Source organism: Phaseolus vulgaris, chromosome 11 (assembly GCF_051622355.1).
Source record: "Phaseolus vulgaris cultivar YP4 chromosome 11, ASM5162235v1, whole genome shotgun sequence".
NCBI lineage: Eukaryota > Viridiplantae > Streptophyta > Magnoliopsida > Fabales > Fabaceae > Phaseolus > Phaseolus vulgaris.
Genome location: NC_143508.1, coordinates 9,489,313 through 9,513,054, shown reverse-complemented (window position 1 = coordinate 9,513,054; position 23,742 = coordinate 9,489,313). Strand labels below are relative to the sequence as shown.

Genomic DNA, 23,742 nt, shown 5'->3' with positions numbered 1-23,742 from the left:
TTAATTTAAAATGGAGATGAGAATGATAGATTTAAATAATATTAACAACTGTTTTCATATATTTTAAAAATTATATTCCACAATGATAAAGTAGATTTTTTATATACTTTTCTCTTAATGATATTTTCAAACTTTCATTAAGTGGAAAAAACTAATATAATCTACAGAAATCTTGCTGACAATAATATATAATCATGTTATCTAACAGATTTTACATTTCATATACGGTTCAATTTATTAAATAATGTAATTTTTAGTAAATAATATATATTTTCATAGCAAAAGCATATAAGATTAAACTCTTGAAATAATGTAATAATCTGTAGCAATATTTAACTAACTTATATTTAAAACAGCAGTGATTTTTCTTAAAAGATTGATTTTATCCTTAAAATTTAATATAGTTGAATATAAAGGAAGTGATAAGAATTAGCAAAGCATAATCAATAATTTGCTAAGGCGATTCCAATTTGGGAGAGCCATTGTTTCTTCTAGTTTCTAGTTTCTACAGAATCTACCAAACCGAACCATTGAGGTGACAAGAGTAGAGGAACATGACAGGCACAAACCTAAGCCACGGTTCCAATCAAAATATTCAATGCCATCACTGCGCAGGACCCCTTTCTAAGAACATGGTTTTTTCCAATTCCTAATTTCAACTCTTTCCCTCAATTCAATTTTTTTTTTGAATTTATTTATGTTTTTCTGATTTTGTGCAGGAAACCAGAAACTGGACTGTTTCCCCCCTTGTGCGGGACAGTTTTTCTATGGTCAGTTCTTCTCACCCCACTTCCTTTTTGTTCCCAAAATTCAAACTTTTTGCGCACTTTGATATGTATTGTTGAGTTTGGATCTTGTATTGTGATGGGCAGCGAAATTTGTTGGATTTTTTTATAAGGGTTTCTGACCTCTTGATCGTTAATTGAGGGATTTTGATTTTATGCAGATTGGTTCTGCTGTTGGTGGCACTGCAAGTGCATTTTATGGATTCAACCATGGTATGTACTTTTTGAATCTTGTTTATGTATTTATATTTGAATAATGTTATATGGTTTTTAGCTCAATGTGGTAGTTACTATTCTGTTCTAATGGGTAATTCATGTTGGGAAAAGAAGTTCCTCTCGTACAATGCAAGTGAGAATCAAAGAATGTGAAAGTGTAACAATAGATGTCTAGTTCTACAAACTTGTCTATCCAAGCTAGTTTTTGGTGTGAGTTAGGTTCAAACTCAAAATCTAAGATTTCATTTTGGAAAATGAAAAAATGGGCATGTATCATGAACATAAGTTTTTGTGATCAGCTTTTTTAATGCTCCATTCCCACGAATCAACTAATCTTAGATAGTAGGATTTGACATTGCTCATTGCTTTTGTTTGCTAAAAAGAACTTAAAATACTGTCACATTAGAACAAATATGGTTCAATTCCTTCAAACTCGAGTTGGGAGATTTAGGGAATGTAGTAATAAGATGAATGAGATGATACAAGTTTATCTGTTTGTAAATTGTAATTGCAAACATAGTTCACCTTCCAACCCAAAAGATTGAAGCTTTAATGTTTAACATTAGCAATCTCTATTATTCAAAGAGTTTTCTCTTTTCCATTTGTAATGCAGTTATGCCGGTTGTTAGGAGAAGCGTCAAAGGACCCATGTGGTTACATTTCCTCATTGGTGTAAGTTTCTTGTGCCTTTTGAACCATTTTTTTTCTTTTCATTCAGTTTTATTGTGTGTGCAGTTTCCTGCTTAATTATTATGTTTACTATTGACTTCTTGCTCATTTATACTTTTCTTCATGTTTATTTTTTTGGAGGATGCATTTTTTTACTAGTTTTAAATTGTTACATTAAGCATCCTAAACAACTTGTAGTATTCTGTTGTAACATTTAACTGTTTGTGATCCAGGATATTTACTTCTTTGAAAAAAATTCTGGAGCTATTTTTCACTTAAGACTCAGAACTTCTTTCTTGTTGTTCATTAAATCAATAGAAAAAATTGATCCCATAATTTTATTTGCAAATTAAATGCAACTCTTTGAGTGTGTCCTGTGGTGAATTTATTTTTGCTTGTCTGTGACATCCTTTTCACTGTTAAAGGGACACTAAAATCATTCCTGTGAATTCAAGAGAACAGCCCCCATAACCTGACATCTTTGCTTCCATTTATGTATAAAGTCAGTTAGTTTCTTTAACCTATGAATTGAAGTAACCTGACTAATGTATCCTTCTATAATCTGTTAAGAGAATCATGATGCTATAATAGAACTTCAAATAGAAAAACTTCTTGTTCATATCAATTTATTTCCACCTTGATTGCTACATAGTTGGATCATCTATGATGGTAATCACGTATAGTCCTAGATATTTTGATTGTCACTTGACAAAAGACGATGTATCATCCCTTTATTTTTTGGACTGGGAAACGGCGTTGGCTGTTGTCACATTCCTGAAGCTGTTAGTCTATCATCTGCATTTGTCAATGTCTGTGAAAAAATTTCCTTGAAAAAACTTTAGTGCATTTTTTGAAACACTAAAGATGCTGTCTCCACCTTCAACCACCATGTTTGTTTCCTCTTGGATCAGTCCTGTTTTGATGCATAAATCATTGCTGTGCTCTCCCTTCTTATATCTATTCTTCTATTTCCGCTCAACTTGGTTTACTTGTGTAATACAGACATGTCGTTGCAGTCCTTTTATATTTTGTACTATAGATTGGACTTTGAAATGCAGTTTCTTTTATGCATTTATTTTCTAGATTATTTTATATGAACACGTTCATGTTGGAGTATCTAAAATTGAGTTCATAGCCATTCAAGCATTATAGAGCATCCTCTCATATTATGCCAACAGAAACACTTAGGGCTAAACTTTCTGCCTTCTTATTTAAGTGAAAACTTGTTAGTTTTGTTAACAGCATACTGACTGAAGCTGTTCTCTGATTTTCAGACACCGCCGGTGATAGTATTCTCTTCAGCCTGTGCAGGACTGGCAGGTGAATTTCTGATTGTGTTATTACTTTGCCTGTCTTATATACTACATGTATGGCTGTAATATTGTATATGGTCTTTAATTTCAGCTTTAGCAATGCTTAACTGACTTATTTAGTAGGGTAATAAGTTCCATACATGTACAAGTGTTTTACAATGTTGAGTTTTTTCTAAAATTTCTCGTTTACAAGAATCTGGTATGTTCAAAAGTTAAATTTTCATGGTCAAGAAGTGTTCTTGTCCTAATGATGTTTTCTATGCTTGAAAAGTGCCAACCTTTCCATTGGTTTTATCCTTGTGATGAATATTTAGTGTGTATCTGAGTTGATAACAATGTGATTGTAATAACTGTAGGTGGGGCTGTTCCTGCTCTTGCACAACTTGTTTCCTCATCTTACCATGCAGCAGTATCATCTCCTCCTTCAGAAGATGACAAGATTCAGAAGTCAAGAACTTCCTCTACCCTTTAAAATTTACACTCATACATGATATAATGGTTTTCTTCCACTACAATCAGCATTCGTGCTACATGTGTGCTTAGAGTTTTGTTTTTTTATCCTGTAAATGATGCTTTTTCAGATTTATAGTTCACTATGTAAATTCCGCTCTCATAAACTGGTTCTTACAGATATACATTAACCGTGATTTTTGTTTTATCGTTTGGTTTATTATGTCTTAATTTTGTTAATCAATGGCGTTCGTTTTACTAGTTAGGTTCCCTGTGCAATCTTCTCATGGTTTTTTATCATTTGATTAAACAAAAGTTACCACTAAAAAGTGGAAAGTACTTGCATGTAATAATAGTATAGGTACCTGATATTCAATTTTTTCAAACATATATTAATATTTTATTAAAACTTACTACTATAAGTATGTATGTTTATTTTATGTTCTTATTTAAATAATTTTACTTTTCATTTAATTTTATCCTTTTCTTACTTTTTTTTACACCTAACTTTCCATCGTTTAATCCATACTTGTATATCCTATACAAAACATCTAGAGGTGAAAATAATTTAGGTATCCCATGAAGGCTTTGCACCCAATCAATTTGAATTGGCACCCAATCATGTTTGCAAAAATATCAAAATACCCTTAATGAAATTTGTAAAAATATGAAAATGTCCTTAAGAAAATTGAAATTAGGTTAAGGGAGAGATTTACACCCAATCACAGTTTCCCTTCGTTTTCGCGCAACAACTGCCACTTCCACCTTTGTGCTCATGCAGCAGTCGTCACTGCCACCACCACCTTCGTTTTCGCACTGAATGCAGCGAGCAACTTCGTCTTGTCATTCTTTCGTTCACATTTTTCCTTTGAGGCAGTTGTATCCATTTAGAATGTTAAAAAAAAATATCATCTTAGCTTTTGGATATAGAGATTCATAAGTCAAAAAATATACTTCCGCATGCCCACATCCGAAACACAGTTAACTATTCTGAATATGTACATCTGGAATTCAAAACCCAATTCTGGATATGTACATTCAGAATACAAAACCCAATTCCAGATAATGATATCCATAACACATTTCTCTATTACGAACATAGGGCATCTAGGGTTTCAATTGCAAATTGCTTACGGATGTTTATATTTAGAGTGTTTTTCTCTGCACCCTACACTATTTTTCAAAATAAAGAAGATAAGGGCATAATGGGATTTTAAAAAGTTTGTCGGGTGCAGGAAGTAATTGCCTCCCATTAAAGGTATATGGGTTACCTTATCTAATGCTTTACTTTAAAAAGTTTAGGGGTGTTTCTTTCTTCTTGTACCCCCACCAATTTTTAAAAGACTTTTATACAACTATAGATATTCTGCAACGGTATTTTATATTATGGAAAAGTTTATTCTGATTTTGTTGATAGGGACCTAAACTTAACTTTTATGAGCTTAAAAGACTGATTTATAAGTTTATCGTATATGGATTAATACTTAAAAAAGAAAACATAAGCAAAAAAAGTGAATTATTTTATTTTCGTAACTAAATCATTATAATTAGTTTTAACATTTGTAAAATACAATTAATTTTGGTAGTTTTAACCATTTCTAGGGTCATTAGTCTATCAATCCACACAAAGCTTATTGCTTTGTCTGCCAAATTTATTGATCTTATCAATGTGAGACTCATCAGGGGTCAGTGGCTCTCCTTATTTTCTCTTCTCTTTCCTTTATTTTGTTGGTTGCTGCAGGAGCATGAAAGGATCCAATTTCACTCATTAGTTTATAATAAGGTATTTGACTTGTTTAATGAATTTACACAGTATACTATTTAAAGCTAATATGAAGCACTCCTTTAGCAATAATAACAAAATGAGGAAAGAGTAAGGACTCTTCTTAATATTAATGTCAATTCCTTGTTGACAGAGTTCAGTACAAAAGTACCACCCAAAAAAAGAAAGTTACTAAAAAACAACATGGACTTGTGACCTGTTACATTAGAAATCTTTTTCTTCTCATTGTACACACACTTTTAAGAAGAGTTGATAGCTGGAATTAATTTTGCACATCTTAATTATATTAAAGGATTCAAACTCAATTCTATAATAAACTTCAAAACAAAAGTAGACACTTGATCCTCCTTAGAAATGTTATTTCACTCATCTTTTCCCAGGGTAGAATGTGCCACCAGGAAGTCTCTTTCAAAATGTGCAGGCTCATGGAGTTGAGAAAAGTTAAATAAAGGATACATTGTCTGCAGAAATGTTCTTGTAAAAGAATTCAAGGGATACCCTTACATCATACTGTGTAGACTTAACTTTCTGAAGGGTAATTCATCAATTCAAGGAAGGGATACCTTAAATTGCAACCAATTTGGTTTTGTCCTTCTGATGTGGTGACTTACTCTCTTTTAACATTGTGGTATATAAAGCGAACAAAGAGAAATGAAACTCTGAAACTGATGGCACCAAATATTAGGAAGAAAGCATAGCATAGGCATGCATTATAACCAATAAAGAAGGATAGCTGCAAGAATCCACTCATATTTGATCTCACATAGAAGTAGATACAATACACAAACATGAAAATGGATGTTGAGCCACCACACAGCACTGACCTGCACCCACAGAAAAACAACATTAGTGATAAAGGCTCCACTAAATGGTGCCCAATGCCCACATATTTTTTGCCCTCCCAAATTTCTTATGAAAACATCATCTAGAACTAGAATGCAAACATTTTAACTTTTTCAACCTCCATTGATAAAATCTAAATATGAATGAAACATTTCATTTTTTTTTTCAAAATAAGTGTTCTTGAAAAGGAGATAAGAAAGTACAGTAGGGGTGAGGACAGGGTACTGTTAAGATTTGAATTGAAAGGAAAAACCATATCAACACAGCAGTACATAAGGAAACTAGGAATGCAAAAAGGCAGCCAGCTTTATTCCTTTTTCTTTTAAAGCCTTTGAAACAATTAATGCATTTGAATTGAATTTATAACATAAACATTTCCTGATAGTCTTTTTCCTAGTAGAAATGGCTGTGTAATAGACCATTTCAGCTAATCATATCATCCCTCATGTACAATCTTTGATATTAAAAATAATTTTTGCTACATATCTCTATCTTTCATGTTTTGAGAAAGGGATAATAGTTGTGATATCAGGGTTAATCTTAGACAATCAGGATCTATTTTGTATGCGTTATTTATTATTTATTGATAGGTACTTAATTACAGGTTTTTAAAATTAGTTACATCCCTACTCAATCATCACCACATTGATTTCTCTTAGGATTTCATGGTTATCAAGGATAAAATATTTCTCCAGAGGCACACAAGAGAGGGAGTGTAAGGAGAAAAAAATTAAATGGAAGCAAGCTGCAAGCATTGATATCAGCAACACAACATACCTCCACCACCATTCATGGTCTTCCACAGATAGTTGAATGTATGTCAAGCCAATACTGACAAGTGCAATGATCACAATGGTTGGAATGAATGTGACAAACAAAATGCTAGGAAGAGTGTATATTTTGTAGCCCCACATACTAGCATACACCTGATGTAGTTGCAGGACAATTGCACTAAAAGGCACAAGACCCCCAATAAACATTAGAAATGGTGTTCTCCTGTACCAAGCAAGCTGTTGAATTTCTCTTGGGTGTCTCTTTGTAGCAGAGGGGCTTTGAAATTTAGATCTAAAACGGTATCCAATCACTCCACCAAATGCAAGCAATGGGATGGCGAGAAATGTGAATAAAACAAGAATCACAATAATGGAACCAAATGGGAGTCCAACTGTAGCCCTGTAAGAGATTGCAACTATGTTGAGGATAGAGGCTGCAACAAACACTGGTCCAGTGTAAAGAACCCCTGCAAGACCAACAGTCCTTTCCTGGAATTACAGCCAAATCATAATTGTTTTAGTGAGACAAAAGTAACATCAAAAGAGAAACATTTATTGTTTTCCTTTCTTGTGAAATTGCATATACAATTACCCATCCATTCTCAGCAAACTGGCCATGGAAGGATGCTGCAGTGTAGCCAGCAAATACAGAAAAAAGAGCATACAGCAAGACAAGCCAATTTAACAGTCCACCACGATTGTAGGGATAGAGGGTGCCAATAAGTGCTAGAAACAGCAAGACACAAATCCTGAAGGAAAAGGGGGCGTTATTTATATAAAAAGAGGAACAAAGTTAAAAGAGAACTGGTGGTAATTACTATTTTCCACCATTAAACACATGGACAAAAATAACGATTCATAACGACATTAAATATAAGGAGAATGTTTTTGGTCTTTGCTATCACTTGATATTCTATATTCAGATCAGATTGCAAAAGGATTTGAAAAAAATCCTTGGATGGTTGATGCATAAATGAAACTATACATCACACACCTTAATATATTATAGTCATAACATTGCCATGTAAAGACTAGAGGCTGAATGCATGGCTTTTGGGGAGAGGATCAAGGAATATGTATTTTTGACAACAAGAGTAGCTTACAAGATTAGCAAATGGGTACCAGTTCCAACAACAGCAAAAAGTAAGGATGAGTTAGGAGGAGGTCTGAATACATCGCCGTGGATGGACTTCCAACCAACCTCTTTATCTTCTTCATTTGCATTAGAGTACCTAAATTGTAAATGAAAAACTATTAGGTTAGGCTAAGAAAAAGACAGCCTTCTCATATTATGCTGTTGTAGAATTATGACTAAAGAAGAAAGTTACTTTTTCAAATCAATCCTCAGATGTCGCATATAAAGCAGGGCAAGCAAACCAGTCAAAAGCAAAATGATGACAATTGAGTTGATGAACGAGAACCAATGAACTTGCTGATGCGCAGACATCAACGAAGCCCTTGAGTATCTATCCATTCTGTTCTCAAAACGTATTTTAGTGGCATTCCAGGTAACAGAATAAGTGAACTTAACATCAATACTTTGATCTTTAGTAATATCTACAGCACGATTTGGATCGCCAAATGCATTTACTTGTATGACTTGATTCCCATTGTAAAGAACATGAAATTGTACATGTGGAAAAATGTAATAGTTTGGTCCTCCTCCACCAGGAGTCCACCTATCTTCTTCAAGTTTCCCAATGAACCCCCAGAATGGAAGATCATCCAGGTAAAATTGGAAGTAAAATTCACGGTTTATAGCTCGCTTAAAGAACGCAATTTGATCAATTGTAAGCTTCTTTGGGCACAAGATCTCATCAGTCTTGTCCTCTCGGAACTTGAACTCATACAAAGCATTGCTCAAACGGTCACCATTGAGAACTTCCCCCAGGGACTCTTTCTTTTTTACAATTGGGACTGTGAAAAACACAACCTTTTTACAATCCAAGTGGGGCAAATTATTTGATCCCATTTTTCAACACCACGAGATTAAAAAGTAAACCTTAAACCTAAGACCAAGAGTGACTAACCTGGGGCGCAGAATGGCAAATCATAGTATTCATAGGTCTCACTGCCACAGAAGAATTGTGTAAACAGAAATTCAATGAACAGAAACATGAAAAAGCAATGAGAGAAAGAATGAAACCTGGGGTTGTTGAAGGGTCCCACTTTGTTGACAAACATTGGGACGAGTTCTCCAACATTGTAAAGGTGATCGGAGGGTGAAGATGAAGAGAATTGTAGAGTAGCGGAGAGAAGAAGAAGAAGAAGAAGGAGAATGAGATGGTGGGCTTTTGCCATAGATGCAGGTGGTGAAGAAACTGAGCTAGATGCAGAGTCAAATGCTTACATTATACAGACACATGACACACAAGTTCTGAACACAAACAAGCATCTATTGTAAGACCAAATCAAAATTAATGAAAAAAAAATGAAAATGGTTCTAAGAACTACAAACTTAATTTAAATTTTTTGCTGATTCACTTTCGTTCTTTCAACCTCGATCTCTCGGTAGACCAATTCAGTATCCATTATGTACTTTAAAATAAATTAAGTCTAGTAAAAAATATATTTTAGATATTTTATATATATATATATATATATATTATAACCAATTAATATAATTAATTTAAGTAATTCTTAGTAACTATACTGACCAATGTTTTTAAAATGGGATTGGTCATTCAACTCGTCAAAGTACATCTTTAAGGTTAAGTAGTTGAATAAATTGAATCGTATTAATAATTAAAATGCATAAAAGAATATTAAAAATATATAGTGTTATAATTTTGTGATGTTAAAAATTAAAATAAATTTTAAATGTTCTTATAATTTAAAATACATAGAATTTTTATATGATACTTAAATTGAAAATTTAACAATATATCACTATTTATTGTTATTAATTATATGAAGAATAAAAAATAAAATGATTACGATTTTAATTTATTTTTATTTCTTAAGAAAAAAATTATAATTATGATTTCTTATTTTTCTTTGCTGAACCGGTTTGATCAAGTTTGACCAATTTAACACTGATTTAAGTGGTTTTATATATGACCAATTTTACTCCTTAATTGAATTAGATAGGGACGATTCTTCCTAACAATAAGTCAATTCTTTTTAAGAACTATGACTAAAGAATATTTGGCCTAACACTATCTAATATTTAAATAATTATTTACGGTAAAATTAGTTAAGTTTTGTTTATTATTTCAAGAATCGAAAAAATTCAATTATTAATATTAATTTCTCATAAAAAGACAGATTATGTTTTTTATTAAAATATTTGACTTTCAAATAGTTCAAAATATGTAAAGTTTTTAATATCACTTTTGCTTCCAATATTTGTCACAATGTTTGATGTGACTCCTTAGTTTTTTTTTTTTTTAAGGTGGTCTTCAATTTTATTAAAATGACTCATTTTGGTCATTTTCATTATATGAATGTTGATGTTGTTAAGAGGGTGATGATTTGACAAATGCACATAAACACTTGAGAGTTGATTTAAAATGTTGTACATTGACATCATATAATTTATAGTCTCTTTTTCGGTTAAGACGTCCTTTAATGTTTTCAACTCCAAGACTTCTTGGACTAGGTCGATATGGTATTAACAGGAGCCTCAGGCCAATTCTTGCTAGCATGTGTTCGGTCTAGAGAAGTGTTGTAGATCTAAGATTGGGTTCTTCATTGCAAATGCAAACTCCCTATTCATACTAGTTCGAACCCTAAAAACGCAATACTAACTCGTCGAAATCGATCTTCGTCATTGATTGAACCTATTTGTAGTAGAAAGTAAATGAGTTATAAGATAAAGATAACCGCATAAAGAGGTTATATTAGAGGTTCTTTGTTTTGGAAGTAACAAGAGTGTAACTACAACTCTAGAAACACTCTTGAAATTGAAGCATATCAAAGTGGTTGTTCTTATACAGTTTGTTGTAGTGACCAATGAGCTCTTCAAAAGAGACTGTGTCAAAGGACACACATAGTTGAGCCTATCCATCTAAATTTAAAATGCCACATATGTGTCACAAAGGCCACACAATATCCACCTAAGTTTAAAATGCAACATATGTCTCATGTCTCACTCTGTTGTTAGTCAGAGTAACGATATTAACAAAAGGGACCAAATTGAATCATTTTAACAAAATTGAAAACTACATTGAGTCCAAGAAAATTGAAGGATCACATTGAGTAATTACAACAAATATTGGGACCAAAAGTGATTTTAAATCATATTAAAAATATTATAGTTGCTTTGGGTTAAATGTGTCATGCATCCATCAACTATGTGTTTCAAACAAAGTGGACAGAAAGACATGGCATGACTAATATTCCTTAAGTTCCTTTTTTGTACATTCACATGTTTAGTTTAGAGTCACTTGCTCATGCTATAAAGAGGTGGTGATTAAAAAAAACTCAACAACCTGCCAAATTTTTAAGTAAGAAATTGAAGCCATTTCTCTTTAACTTTTTTGTATGGTTGAAGTTGTAACTAAGAGGAATTAACAATAAGCCACAACACAATTGGTTTATCTCTTCACCCATTTTCACTAAAACCATCTAGACTTGAGGTAAATAATTCCTACACGTTTCAACTCTTTATTATAAACTTCATTGTAAGAGTTTATTTAATGTTTAAGATATTATAATTAGATGAATGGGCATGTTTCAACCAACCTAGGAAGCCATATTTATCTATAATATTTAATTATGTGGTTGACATAATCAATTCTTCTCAAACAACCAAATAATTGATTATTTAGTTTTGTGGTGATACAAATAAATTGAAAAAGAAATTTGTATATCATTCAAGGGTAAGGGTCGTATGTAGTCATGTAATTTTTTGTAACACATGTATCTAGGTCAAATAAGTGTACATGGTTTGAATATATTGTTCAAACAAGAGATATTGAGTAAGCACAAGGTGAAAGTTTTTCTGTTTTGTGAACATTGTGTCTTTGGGAAACAACATAAGCAAAATTTTCTGACATAGTTATTGATGCAATTTGTCTTGAGTGTTCAACGGAGATTAAAGGAAGGCAACGAAAGATTTGTAGATTTTTTAAGGAAGCACCAAATGGTCATGAAAGTTCTTGGTTTAGGCGTGAGTTTTACAAGGTGCAAGGGCCAAGGAATAGGTTAGACCAACTTCCTTGAGTTTCTAAGAATGCAAGAATCCAACTTTGTGCACTGAATTCTCTTGTATCATATTTTCTCTCCTTTGGAAATATCTTTGCAAAAATAGAACCTCAACTAAGAAACCCAAGAATCCTCTTTCCTTAAACACCAACAACTTGCAAGCTCCAAAGTCTTCACCAACCAAGGAATCCAAGAAAATAAAGCAAGAAAAACACAATTTGGAAAGCTAAACCAAAATGAGATTAATGTGACAAATTTTAATGGAAAACCAAAGAAAATACAAACCACAATTAAAGGTAAGAATAAAGGCTAGCACAAAACAAAAAAATGAATCTAAGAATGGCTCTAGAGTGGATCACAAAAGAAAAATCTAGTTTGGACAAACACTAAATAGTCCAAAATTTATACCAATTTTTTCATAAACTATTTTTGTATAAATATTTTACATGAGAACTTCAACACAAAATTTGATCAAATGCAACAAATTTTGGGTCAAAAGGATGTATATTCTATGAGAAATAAATCAAATACCGCAACACTAGGGTTCAGAACTTGACACTGTTTTTTCAACACTGGTAGGGAAGACTCAAAATTTTATTGCAAAAAATATACCACAAATATGAGCCTCAAATTTTAATGACAAATGAAAAACATCATAAGTAATGTCTGATAAAAATTCCAAGTCAAAACACTAAAAGAATAAGGCTTAATAAATTTCAAACCGAGAACGATCAACACAAAAAAACTTGTTTTTCTTGGCATTACTATTTATATCTTTTTTGCTACATTTTTTTTGACATGTATTTTTAAATGGATTTAAAAAACATCTCAATGAACTTTTGTAATTGTTTCTCAGATTTGTTTACTAAAAACCAAACTCAGAATAAATTTTCAAAACCAAAAGAGAAACTTGAAAAATCTAAACAGGAAGAAAAACCTAGGAATCCAATTGAAATAAGAACAAACTAAAAGACATAATGGAAAATTATGTAATAGAAAGCACTAATGAGTAAATATCACTCAAGAACTCATAGACTACAAAAGAAAAAGACTTAAAAGCTTCTACAAATTTTATGAAAAAAACACAAATACTTGGTGTGCACGTCTAAGAGGTCTTTTAACACATATGTAATAGGTGGAAAACTATAATTATGTGACAATTAAAACAAAAACTATCCAAGATTCATGGAAAAACAAAATTAGAAACATAGCTCTCACCTAATTGAAAAGAAAAACACTGGTGCATAAAAGAAAAACGAGTGCGACTATTTTACATTTATAAGGGCGGCTATATAACCACATTTGATGAGCACACATTTTTAAATGGAAGAGATAAGAAGGCGGCTATATATATAGTCTCATTCGTAAATTTGATTATAAATGCGGCTATTTACATAGCTGCATTTATAAATCACATTTACGAGAGACGTTCAGGGTTTCTTTTCTTTTTCGCCGTTGATTGGGTTTCTAATCAATGTTTTCAACTTTGATCTTTTTCAAAGAACATAGTCATTATTTTAGCATTTCTTTTGATCTCTTGGTGCATCCATATTATACATCTTCGTATTTCATCCCAATGGAAGTCCAAAAACGCAAATAAAAATTCTCCAAAGAAACGCAAATATATGACGGAGCAAGGCGACAACAATGACAAGGAAGGCACAACAGAAAGCGTAAACAAAAACCTTCCCAAGCATGACCTTAGCAATGACATAATACAAAACATAAGAGAAACACAAAACATACAAAAATCAATGGTGAAGAAGAAGAGAGGAAGACAATGCTTACCGATGGCACAAAGACAATGCAAAGAAGAGAGGAAGAAAAGAGGAAGCACAATTAATGGAGGAAACACATAAGAGAAACAAAGCGCGAGAGAAATGAGAGTATCAAAACATAAGTGGTGCATTTCTAAATTAGGGTTAAAAAGGTTTTAAGAAGGCGACTATTTGTAAAGCCGCACTCGTAAATCAAGCGTTTTGATTTACGAGTGCGGCTATTTGTATAACCACCCTCGTATATCAAAGCGTTTTGATTTACAAAGGCGGTTGTACAAATAGCCACCCTTGTAAATGAACTTAATTACAAAAATGTCACCGCGTTTTTTATGAAAGCGTTTGAGCGCAAAACCGCACTAAATAAACCACACTTGTTTATACATTTTGCACTAGTGAAAACTCAATCAAAAACACAAAACTACTCAAGAAAAATACCCAAATTTGAACCAAAATGAATTTGAACACAATTTTTTAGGGGTATTGGTGCGGATTCATCACACATCACAAAGAAAAAAAATTAAAACAGATAACTCTACGACATTTAAAGAGAGATGAACTGAACCTAACACATGAACATGAAGAACAACCCATGGAAGTTCAAAAAACATCAAAACCAAAGAAAATAATCAGTGGAAAATGAAAACAATCGATGGAAGCTATAAATAAACAGTGACACCTTACAAAAAATTGAAGAACATATGGAAAACAACAAGGATATGGTGTGGCGTAGTGAAACAACCAAATTTGTTTTTGAGATAAAGGCATATCAGGATTGTGGCCTTGCTCTGGTCCACCTGATGCAATTTGTCTTGAGTGTTCAATGGAGATTGATGGAAGGTAATGAAAGACTTATAGATTTTTGGAGGGAGCACCAAATGGTCATGGAAGTTCTTGGTTTGGGTGTGAGTTTTACAAGGTGCAAGGACCAAGGAAGAGGTTAGGCCAACTTCCTTGAGTTAGTTTCTAAGAATGCAAGAAGCATCATAGAAAAGAGACTTGGATCAGTGTGCTGAGAATTTCAAAAACACAATTTCATATATCAATCAAGTCTAGAAATTAAAAGAAGGGAGTCTCTTATTTATAATCTAAAGAGACTCCTAAAAATGACTAATGAGTTCTCAAAATACTCTCCATTCCTAGCATGCCATGTGGCAATCCTATGTATAGAAAAATCTTCATTCCTAGCTTGTCATTTGACAATCCTATTTACAAGAAGCTCTACATTCATAGCTTGTCATGTGTCTTTGAGTGATTTGGAGAGACAAGGAAGGAGGCGCCTAGCTTCACTCTTTAAGGAACTTGAAGAGTCAACATGCCTAAGAATAAGCGCTCCCAGGTAGTATTGTTTGGAGAGAAAGATATTCCTATTCTAAAGTTGGCTTAGAAATACTAAGCTAGAAAATATTATTCTACTATTTACATTTTATACAAAAACTAAGACATATATTATTTCTAAATTCTTCTAAGTTGAACCTGCTCTTAGTTGAGAAGAATGGTGACTTTAGCAAGGATGGTCCTCCATCAGTTACACAAGACAAAGGTCATGTTGGACTACAACATGTTGATTATTGGTGTTGTTGAAAGTTTTATTGTTGAGAGGTGCCAAGTATTTCTTTTAGATATCATTGATTATTTAATATTTACTCGAATGCTTGTGAGGAAATAAAAATCATAAGCCTTTGAAAAGTTCTAGCACTCAACAACTAGATGAAGAAGATGGTGAAGCATATAAGAATAAGCAACAAGTTGGAATTATATTCTTATAAGTTTAACAACTTTTGTATAGATAAAAACATTGGAAATAAGACATTTAATTGTTTGTCATATCCATAACAAAATTTAGTTACCGAAAGAATAAGCATAATATTGTTAGAAAGAGTAAGGAGTATCTTGTTGCATTATGGTTTTGATAGATGACATTAAGGTGAAGTGGTTAGTATAACATGTTTCTTGGTGAATTGCTCCTCGTCTATTACCATTCATTTCAAGATTCCAATTGAGATGTGGTTTGGGAAATTGATTGGTTGCTCAATGTTGAAGGTGTTTGGGTGTCTTTCTTATTATCATGTTAATGAAGATAATCTTAAATTCAATTCAAGAAAGAAATGTGTGTGGTCTATGAGAATGGAGTGAAAGATTTGAGAGTCTAATTACCATAGAAAAGATGGGTGATTATGAGTAGAGACATTCTGTTTGACGTAGTCCATATGTTACATATGAATTCTAAGGAGACACTAGGAGGAACATCTGGTGTGTTGAAGAAAATACATACATTTTGAGTTTTTTTTAAGGAACCATTAGTAGACTTGAGGCGCTATAGATAATTCACTCGTCTATTTAAAGCAATGACAAATATTTGACTCTCAAACCTTTATTTGAAGGTCTGAAAGGCATCAATGACAACTAAAGATATTTGAGTATGATGGTAGCTTGAACTATGTGTTGATGATAATGGAAGAGGTGAAGTCATTATAACCAACCACTTACCATAATACAATCCATGTTACAATAAAGTCGTGCAATCTTAACACGACTTATGTGTAATTAGATTTGAGCTGAAATCGTGTAATGTAGACATGATTTCTTTGAAAGTCAATTTTTTAGGTTATATTACGTACTTATAATAAAAAATATTAATATATATATAATATTAGTTTATGTAATGAATTTCTAAAACATTAGCTACTACTTCTATTATTTTTCAAATGAACAATAATAATTCTTTTTTCATAATCATAGTTTTCCTATATAAAATTAGTAATACCTATGAAACATTATAATACTATTATGTATATTCACAATCATGGTTTTCCTATATATACTAATAATTTTTATTAAACGTATACGATATAAATTAAAAAAATAACTTAAAAAAAGTTATATTTTCGTGACACCAGTTCAATATTTAAACCTTATTACATATAAAATTGATATCACCGTTAAACAACTTCTTTAGAATAAAATCGTGTCAAATTGACACAATTAATTTTAATCCGTATCTTTTGAAAAATCAATCTCATTATAATAAAACTAAGGTAAAATGACCCAATTTAATAAATAAACCAAATAATTCATATATATATAATATTTTTTTCCATTCATCAATCTTTCATCCTCTAATCCGACATTAATTTTTCTAAAATCTAAAATTAAATTATACATAAATTAAAAATTATATAAAATGATTTATACTAATTAAATCTCGCATAAATTAATTTTAATTTATGAAAAAAATAATTTTTTTTAAAGTTCGTAAAAAAAATTGTCCAACAATCGTATTATCATTACATCAACTTCGTATCTACTTCTAATTATAATTATTAATATCATCCCTTCCTCATCACTACTTGTTGGAAATATATCATAACTGAATTTAAATTTTAAAATTGTAATTCCACACTTTTGACATAACCTCCATTTTTTATTGGTTGCAAGGTTCATTGCAGTTCTACTCTTTTATTTTTCTCTCCTCTGTTTCACTGCATAGATTTTATCCATTCCTAAATATCATTTCTAAATATCATTTCTGAAATGTCTTTTTGTAAAATAAAAATAATAATACGCAATAAAAGATAGGGCATTAAGTACAATTATTTTTCTAAAAAATTGATTAAATAAAGTAGAAGTAGTTAAAGTAGGTTTATATTTTAAAAAAAATTATAAATAAGAACTCAAGAGAGAATGAAACTAACGGGGCATTATGCATTGGAGGTACGTTGAATTCAAACAATAAATATATACTACACTAATTTATTGATAAAAATTAAAGATAAAGTGAAAAACATCCATTACAAATAATAAAATAATTAGAAATAATTTTTTAGCATGAGTCAGATCACACACAAATAATTAAACAATAAAAAGGTAGAAGAAAACATTAAAAAGCTGTATTAGCAGTGTTTAATTTTTCAACGTTGTAATTACTGTAGACATGAGTAAATATATAGTAATAATGAGAAATATTTTAAATAATAAATATAAATAAAATTTTGGAGTTTATTAGTACTGTAGACATTAATACAAATTTTCAGAATTGTATTACGTGTAACTGAAAGGCGTAGTAAAATCTTGGGAAATCCTAATTCAAACTCAAAGAAACCACTTTGAGATTTCACAACTCGTTCTGTGTGGTTCGATGGCTAACCCAATAGCAATCAACGATAATCCTCTTTCGTAATTCCTTATTTTGAAGGTAAACAACCATTTTCTCTATCCTATACTTACACTTTTCTGTTCTTTTCCAATCAATTATTGTTCTTGCTGATTATGCTTTATTTAATTTAAATTCTGATCCTTAATTCAATTCCCCGAATCCCATTTTACCTGATTGATTAAATCTTTATTACTTCCCCTAATTTCGTGATTTTTTGCAAATTGATCTAGCAAGAAGAGAAATTGATGAGAGATGTTGAGCATTTTGCATCTGATGAAATGCATTCAAGATTCTGGAGTGATTTCTGAGGTTTCTTCCAAAATTGCTATTGAATTGAATTGAAGGATTTTTGAACAAGTTTTCTTTTGGTTTTGGTTTCTTTTTCTTGATGCTGGTTGGTTGTTGTCAACACAATACACAAGACAAAGGCTGTTTGATAGATATAGCGTTGGGAGGGTTTGCAAGTTGGGAATTGAAGCGTCATGGACCAGCTTCCTGTTGAAGTAATAGGAACCATTCTGTCTCACTTGAGGGCTGCACGAGATGTGGTGATAGCCTCTGCAACATGCAAGAAATGGCGACTAGCGTGCTGCAAGCACCTTCATACCCTCTCTTTCAGCACCAAAGATTGGCCCATTTATCGAGATTTGACGACTACTCGCCTCGAGATTTTGATCACACAAACCATTTTGCAGACCTCAGGGTTGCAGGCTCTCTCCATTTTGATGGAAGATGTGGATGAATTCTCTGCTTCAACGGTTACTGCATGGCTCATGTACACCAGGGAAACTTTGAGGCAATTGCATTATAATGTCAAGACTATGCCCAATGTTAACATTCTTGAAATATGTGGCAGACACAAGCTGGAAATACTAGATCTAGCTCATAATTCCATTGTGGGGGTTGAGCCTAATTATCAGCGATTCCCTTGCTTGAAGTCTCTTTCCCTGAGTCATGTCAGTATATCTGCATTGGATTTGAATCTTTTGGTATATGCGTGTCCAAAGATTGAAGCTTTGGAGCTTGTCAATCCTGAGATTGCAATGTCTGAGTCACAGGTGACTGTTGAATTGAGTAGTTCAACGCTGAAGAGTGTGTATGTAGAAGCAATCAGTTTGGACAAGTTTATATTGGAGGCTGATGGACTTGAGACCTTGCACTTGAAAGATTGCGCACTTGAGTTTTTTGAACTCATTGGCAAGGGGAACTTGAAGCATTTTAAGATTGATGATGTTAGTGTTATACATCTTGATATTGGCGAGACAGTTGAGGATCTTGAGACTGTGGATATCAGCAACTTCACAATTATATGGCCAAAGTTTTACCAGATGATTTCAAGATCGTCGAATTTAAAGAGGCTTCGGCTTTGGGATGTGATGTTTGATGACGAGGAAGAGGTTGTGGATTTGGAAACAATTGCAACTTGCTTTCCTTACCTGAACCATTTATCTCTAAGCTATGATGTGAGAGATGGAGTTCTTCACTACGGTTTACAAGGCTCTTCCTATCTTGAGAATGTTGTTGTCCTGGAGCTTGGTTGGACTGTGATCAATGATCTTTTCTCCCATTGGGTTGAGGGGCTGCTTAAGCGATGTCCCAATCTCCAGAAGTTGGTCATTCATGGAATTGTTTCTGACACAAAGTCTCGTGAAGAATGCCAGATGTTAGCCAGTTTCACCACATCCATGGTTGAGATGATGAGGAGATACATACATGTAGATACACATTTTAAGCATGATTAGGATTTTTGTTGAATACCTTCCTGTAGCTCATGCTTGCTATTACGTTTGGTTGTTTTGCCACATTTGCTGGTAACTCATTGAATTCAAAAAAGTTTATGCACAACTTTTTAACTTTTTGTTTGGAATCTTTTCAATTGTAAGCTTCTTTGGGCACAAGATCTCATCAATCTTGTCCTCTCGGAACTTGAACTCATACAAAGCATTGCTCAAACGGTCACCATTGAGAACTCCCCCCATGGACTCATTCTTTTTTACAATTGGGACCGTGAAAAACACAACCTTTTTACAATCCAAGTGGGATAAATTATTTGATCCCATTTTTCAACACCACGAGATTAAAAATTAAACGTGAAACCTAAGACCAAGAGTGACTAACCTGGGGCGCAGAATGGCAAATCATAGTATTCATAGGTCTCACTGCCACAGAAGAATTGTGTAAACAGAAATTCAATGAACAGAAACATGAAAAAGCAATTAAAGAATGAAACCTGGGATTGTTGAAGGGTCCCACTTTGTTGACAAACAATGGGACGAGTTCTTCAACATTGTAAAGGTGATCGGAGGGTGAAGCTGAACAGAATTATAGAGTGGCGGAGAGAAGAAGAAGAAGAAGGAGAATGAGATGGTGGGCTTTTGCCATAGATGCAGGTGGTGAAGAAGCTGGAGATGGTGGGCTTTTAAATATGTTTTACTGTCTCTTCTTAATAAGGATGTTCATACAAATATTTTATCTGTTAAAATAATGTATTCTAATTTAATATTGGAAACTAAAATAATTTCTTTAAAATGTGATTAATATGAATTTCGTACATTTTAAAATGTTTTCGTTTCAACCCGGACATTTTATTTATTTTCAATTTTTAATCCTACTAATTTTTTTCTTAAACGAGAATCGTATCCATTCTGTACTTTAAAATAATTAATTCTAGTAAAAAAAATATTTAGATATTTATAAATTTGTTACGTATAAAATGAAATATATATATATATATACATATATATTATAACCAATTAATATAATTAATTGAAGTTATTCTTAGTAACTATACTGACCAATGTTTTTAAAATGGGATTGGTCATTAAACCCCAAAGTACATCTTTGAGGTTAAGTAGTTGAATAAACTGAATCGTATTAGTAATATTAATTTTAATAATTAAAATACACAAAAGAATATTAAAAATATGTAGTGTTATGATTTTATGGTGTTAAAAATTGAAATAAATTTTAAATGTTCTTATAGTTTAAAATACATAGAATTTGTATATGGTACTTAAATTGAAATTTTAATAATATACCACTATTTATTGTTATTAATTATATGTAGAATAAAAAATAAAATAATTACGATTTTAATTTATTTTTATTTCTTAATAAAAAATTATAATTATGATTTATTATTTTTCTTTGTTGAACCGGTTTGATCAAGTTTAACCAATTTGTCACTGATTTAGGTGGTTTATATATGACCAATTTTAGGCCTCGATTGAATTAGATAGGACGATTCTTCCTAACAATAAGTCAATTCTTTTTAAGAACTATGACCTAAATAATATTTGGCCAAACACTATCTAACATTTAAAGAATTATTTACGGTAAAATTAGTAAAGTTTTGTTTAGTATTTCAACAAAATTCAATTTATTAATATTAATTTCTCATAAAAAATTATTTCTTCTTTTAAAATATTTGACCTTCAAATAATTTAAAATATTTAAAGGTCTAATATAATTTTTTATTGTAATATTTGTTATAATTGGTCTGGGATCTGAGTTTTGTTTTTCTTAAATTTGATTCTTTTATTAGATTGATATTAATATTTTTGAAAGGGTGATGATTTGAAAGAAGCACATGAACACATGACAAAATGATTTAAAAAGTTATACATTGACATCATGTTACTCATAGTCTCTTCTTCGCTTAAGACGTCTTTTCACGTTTTCGACTCCACAGTATTCTTAGACTGTTTTTAGGTCAATATGGTATAAACCGGAGTCTCGGGCCAATTCTTGCTAGCTTGTGTTCGGCTTAGAGAAGCATCACAGATATAAGATTGAGCCTTCATTGCAAACACAAACTCCCTCTTCATATTAGTTTGAACCCTAAAAACAACATGAACTCCTTGAAATTGGTGCCCTTTACCATTGATTGAACCTATTTGTAGTAGAAAGTAAATGAGTTGGAAGATAAGGATAATCGCATAAAGAGGTTAATTAGAGGTTCTTTGTTTTGGAGTTATCAAGAGTACAACTACAACTTTGAAGATGCTCTTGAAAGTTAAGAACATCAAAATGGTTGTTATTTCATTGTAGTGACATATTAGTTGTTCAAAAGAGACAATGTCGAAGAACATGGAGTCGAGCATATCCACCTAAGCTTAAAATGCAACATATGTCTCACTTTTTTTGTTAGTCGGAGTAACAACATTAACAAAAGAGGCCAAATTAAATCATTTTAACAAAATTGGAAACTACATTGAGACAACAAAAATTGAGGGCCACATTGAGTGATTACAACAAATATTAGGATCAAAAGTGGTATTAAATCATATTTAAAATATTATGATTGCTCTGGGTTAAACATGCCATGCATCCGTCAACTATGTGTTTCAAACAAAGTGAACAAAAAGACATGGCAAGGCTAAATTCCTTAAGTGCCCTTTTTGTACATTCACATGTTGATGACTATTTTACAGCAAGTGTACTGCGTAAACAATAATAATTTGTTCCTAAGAATGAATATCGAACCCACAAGGAATAGTTGAATCATCAAGTATAAGATTCATTAAATAGAAAACAAAATAATAAAGTTTCTTGGAAGTTTGTTGTGTATGATTGCAAGAATTGTAAAAAAAAAAAGCAAAGTAAAGAGTTTGTTGGTTCAATTGGAAAAATTGGGATTGAGGTTCATCCTTCTCACACTTTTGTATTTTGAAAAGCATCATAATATTTTATCCTTTGATTGATGCTGATGCCCATATAAAATTCATTTATATCGATTTCTCACATATAAAATTATTAAGAGAGTCTCCTAAATACTGATTCCTCACATATTTATAAGAACTCTTTATCCTTATGATTATATGTTGATAGCAATTAACATTTCAAATTTATTCCTAGCATTCAAATATGTTAAGCATTATCATTTAGGTCATAAACTTAGAAGTATTTTTCAGTCAAATCTAAGGATCAAAATCATGATAACACAAGCCTTATGAATAAAATGACAATACCAATCATCAATCAAGAACAAAATATTATATTCAAATATCACCTCAATACATAAGAGTTTGAACATATTACTCTCAATTTCAAAGGGTAGAATTAGTCACTCATGTTGGTCATTACAAGCATGGAAAACAAGAAAAGAAGATCCATGATGTTTCTCTTTGACGACTGTCTCCTCTAGGGTTTTTTTTATCACCTTCTATTCTCCCAATGATGTATAGGGTTGTGCCTCACGTCTCATATTTAACCTAGTTAGGCTTGGGCTAAGTGATTTCTTGTCTGACGAGTTGGACGAAAACAAGCCCAACATCTTTGGAGTGATCTCGCCTGGGCGAGATTGGGCTCGTTTGGACGAGAACCTTTAGGAGGCTTCTGGCTTAGGCGAGTTCGGGCGAGTGTTGGAGCGTTTCAACTTTCCCTTTTTATCTTTTATATTCTCCATTTATCCTTTCATCTTCATTTTTTCCTAAAATCCTGAAATTAACACAAATTTGGGAATTAATAGTTCTTATTCTTATTATAATCACAATATATGTAAAAAAGTTTAAATTCATAAATTATGGATCATATTATAATTATTTTATCAATAAATATCTATAAGTGTTTGTATTTTAATATGAAATATTACTGAAATATGACACTTATCACATATTTAGCTTAGAGTCAGTGTTCTTTTTACTTTTTCTATGTTATAAAAAAGATGGTGATTAAAAAAAAAACTCAACAACCTCCCACATTTTTTAAGTAGAAGGTGAAAAAATTTGTATTTTGTGAACTTTGTGTTTGGAAAGCAACACAAGCAACATGATTAACATAACCATGGTACATAATGCTACTCTAAAAGTCAAGATTAACCCAACGATTCG

The 23,742-nt window shown here is 31.8% G+C and overlaps 3 protein-coding genes across 4 annotated transcripts; 2 read left to right on the top strand and 1 right to left on the bottom strand.

Moving 5' to 3' along the window:
• The first annotated feature begins 378 nt into the window (after positions 1-378).
• LOC137829074 (uncharacterized) lies at positions 379-3,641 on the top strand. The gene is made up of 6 exons (XM_068635868.1): positions 379-635; positions 720-770; positions 947-998; positions 1,615-1,673; positions 2,945-2,990; positions 3,340-3,641. Exons 1-6 carry the CDS (start codon positions 555-557, stop codon positions 3,453-3,455), a joined length of 405 nt encoding a protein of 134 aa, XP_068491969.1. The 5' UTR covers positions 379-554; the 3' UTR covers positions 3,456-3,641.
• Positions 3,642-5,471: 1,830 nt separating this feature from the next.
• On the bottom strand, positions 5,472-9,374 carry LOC137820556 (transmembrane 9 superfamily member 5). Of its 2 annotated transcripts, none has more exons than XR_016517628.1 (7): positions 8,979-9,374; positions 8,863-8,903; positions 8,161-8,749; positions 7,955-8,064; positions 7,425-7,581; positions 6,837-7,321; positions 5,472-6,040 (listed from the first exon to the last, which is right to left on the bottom strand). XR_016517628.1 is itself a non-coding variant. In XM_068624701.2 (7 exons), exons 1-7 carry the CDS (start codon positions 9,131-9,133, stop codon positions 5,824-5,826), a joined length of 1,773 nt encoding a protein of 590 aa, XP_068480802.1. In that variant the 5' UTR covers positions 9,134-9,374; the 3' UTR covers positions 5,472-5,823. The 2 variants fall into 2 exon arrangements, 1 of the variants encoding a protein (XP_068480802.1); XM_068624701.2 differs by having other exon boundaries at positions 7,936-8,064.
• A 9,019-nt stretch (positions 9,375-18,393) lies between these two features.
• On the top strand, positions 18,394-19,756 carry LOC137820548 (F-box/LRR-repeat protein At1g67190). The gene has a single exon (XM_068624691.2). It carries the CDS (start codon positions 18,394-18,396, stop codon positions 19,651-19,653), a length of 1,260 nt encoding a protein of 419 aa, XP_068480792.1. The 3' UTR covers positions 19,654-19,756.
• Positions 19,757-23,742: the final 3,986 nt, after the last annotated feature.

Excerpts from the sequence above, each read along its gene's own strand:
- LOC137820556 (XM_068624701.2), bottom strand. The coding sequence starts at position 9,133 with ATGGCAAAAGCCCACCATCTCATTCTCCTTCTTCTTCTTCTTCTTCTC. Across the intron at positions 8,065-8,160 it reads CTGAGGATTGATTTGAAAAA|GTACTCTAATGCAAATGAAG; the intron begins GTAACTTTCTTC and ends TTTACAATTTAG. Across the intron at positions 7,582-7,935 it reads GGTACCCATTTGCTAATCTT|GATTTGTGTCTTGCTGTTTC; the intron begins GTAAGCTACTCT and ends CTTTTCCTTCAG.
- LOC137829074 (XM_068635868.1), top strand. The coding sequence starts at position 555 with ATGACAGGCACAAACCTAAGCCACGGTTCCAATCAAAATATTCAATGC. Across the intron at positions 636-719 it reads GACCCCTTTCTAAGAACATG|GAAACCAGAAACTGGACTGT; the intron begins GTTTTTTCCAAT and ends GATTTTGTGCAG. Across the intron at positions 1,674-2,944 it reads GGTTACATTTCCTCATTGGT|ACACCGCCGGTGATAGTATT; the intron begins GTAAGTTTCTTG and ends TCTGATTTTCAG.
- LOC137820548 (XM_068624691.2), top strand. The coding sequence starts at position 18,394 with ATGGACCAGCTTCCTGTTGAAGTAATAGGAACCATTCTGTCTCACTTG.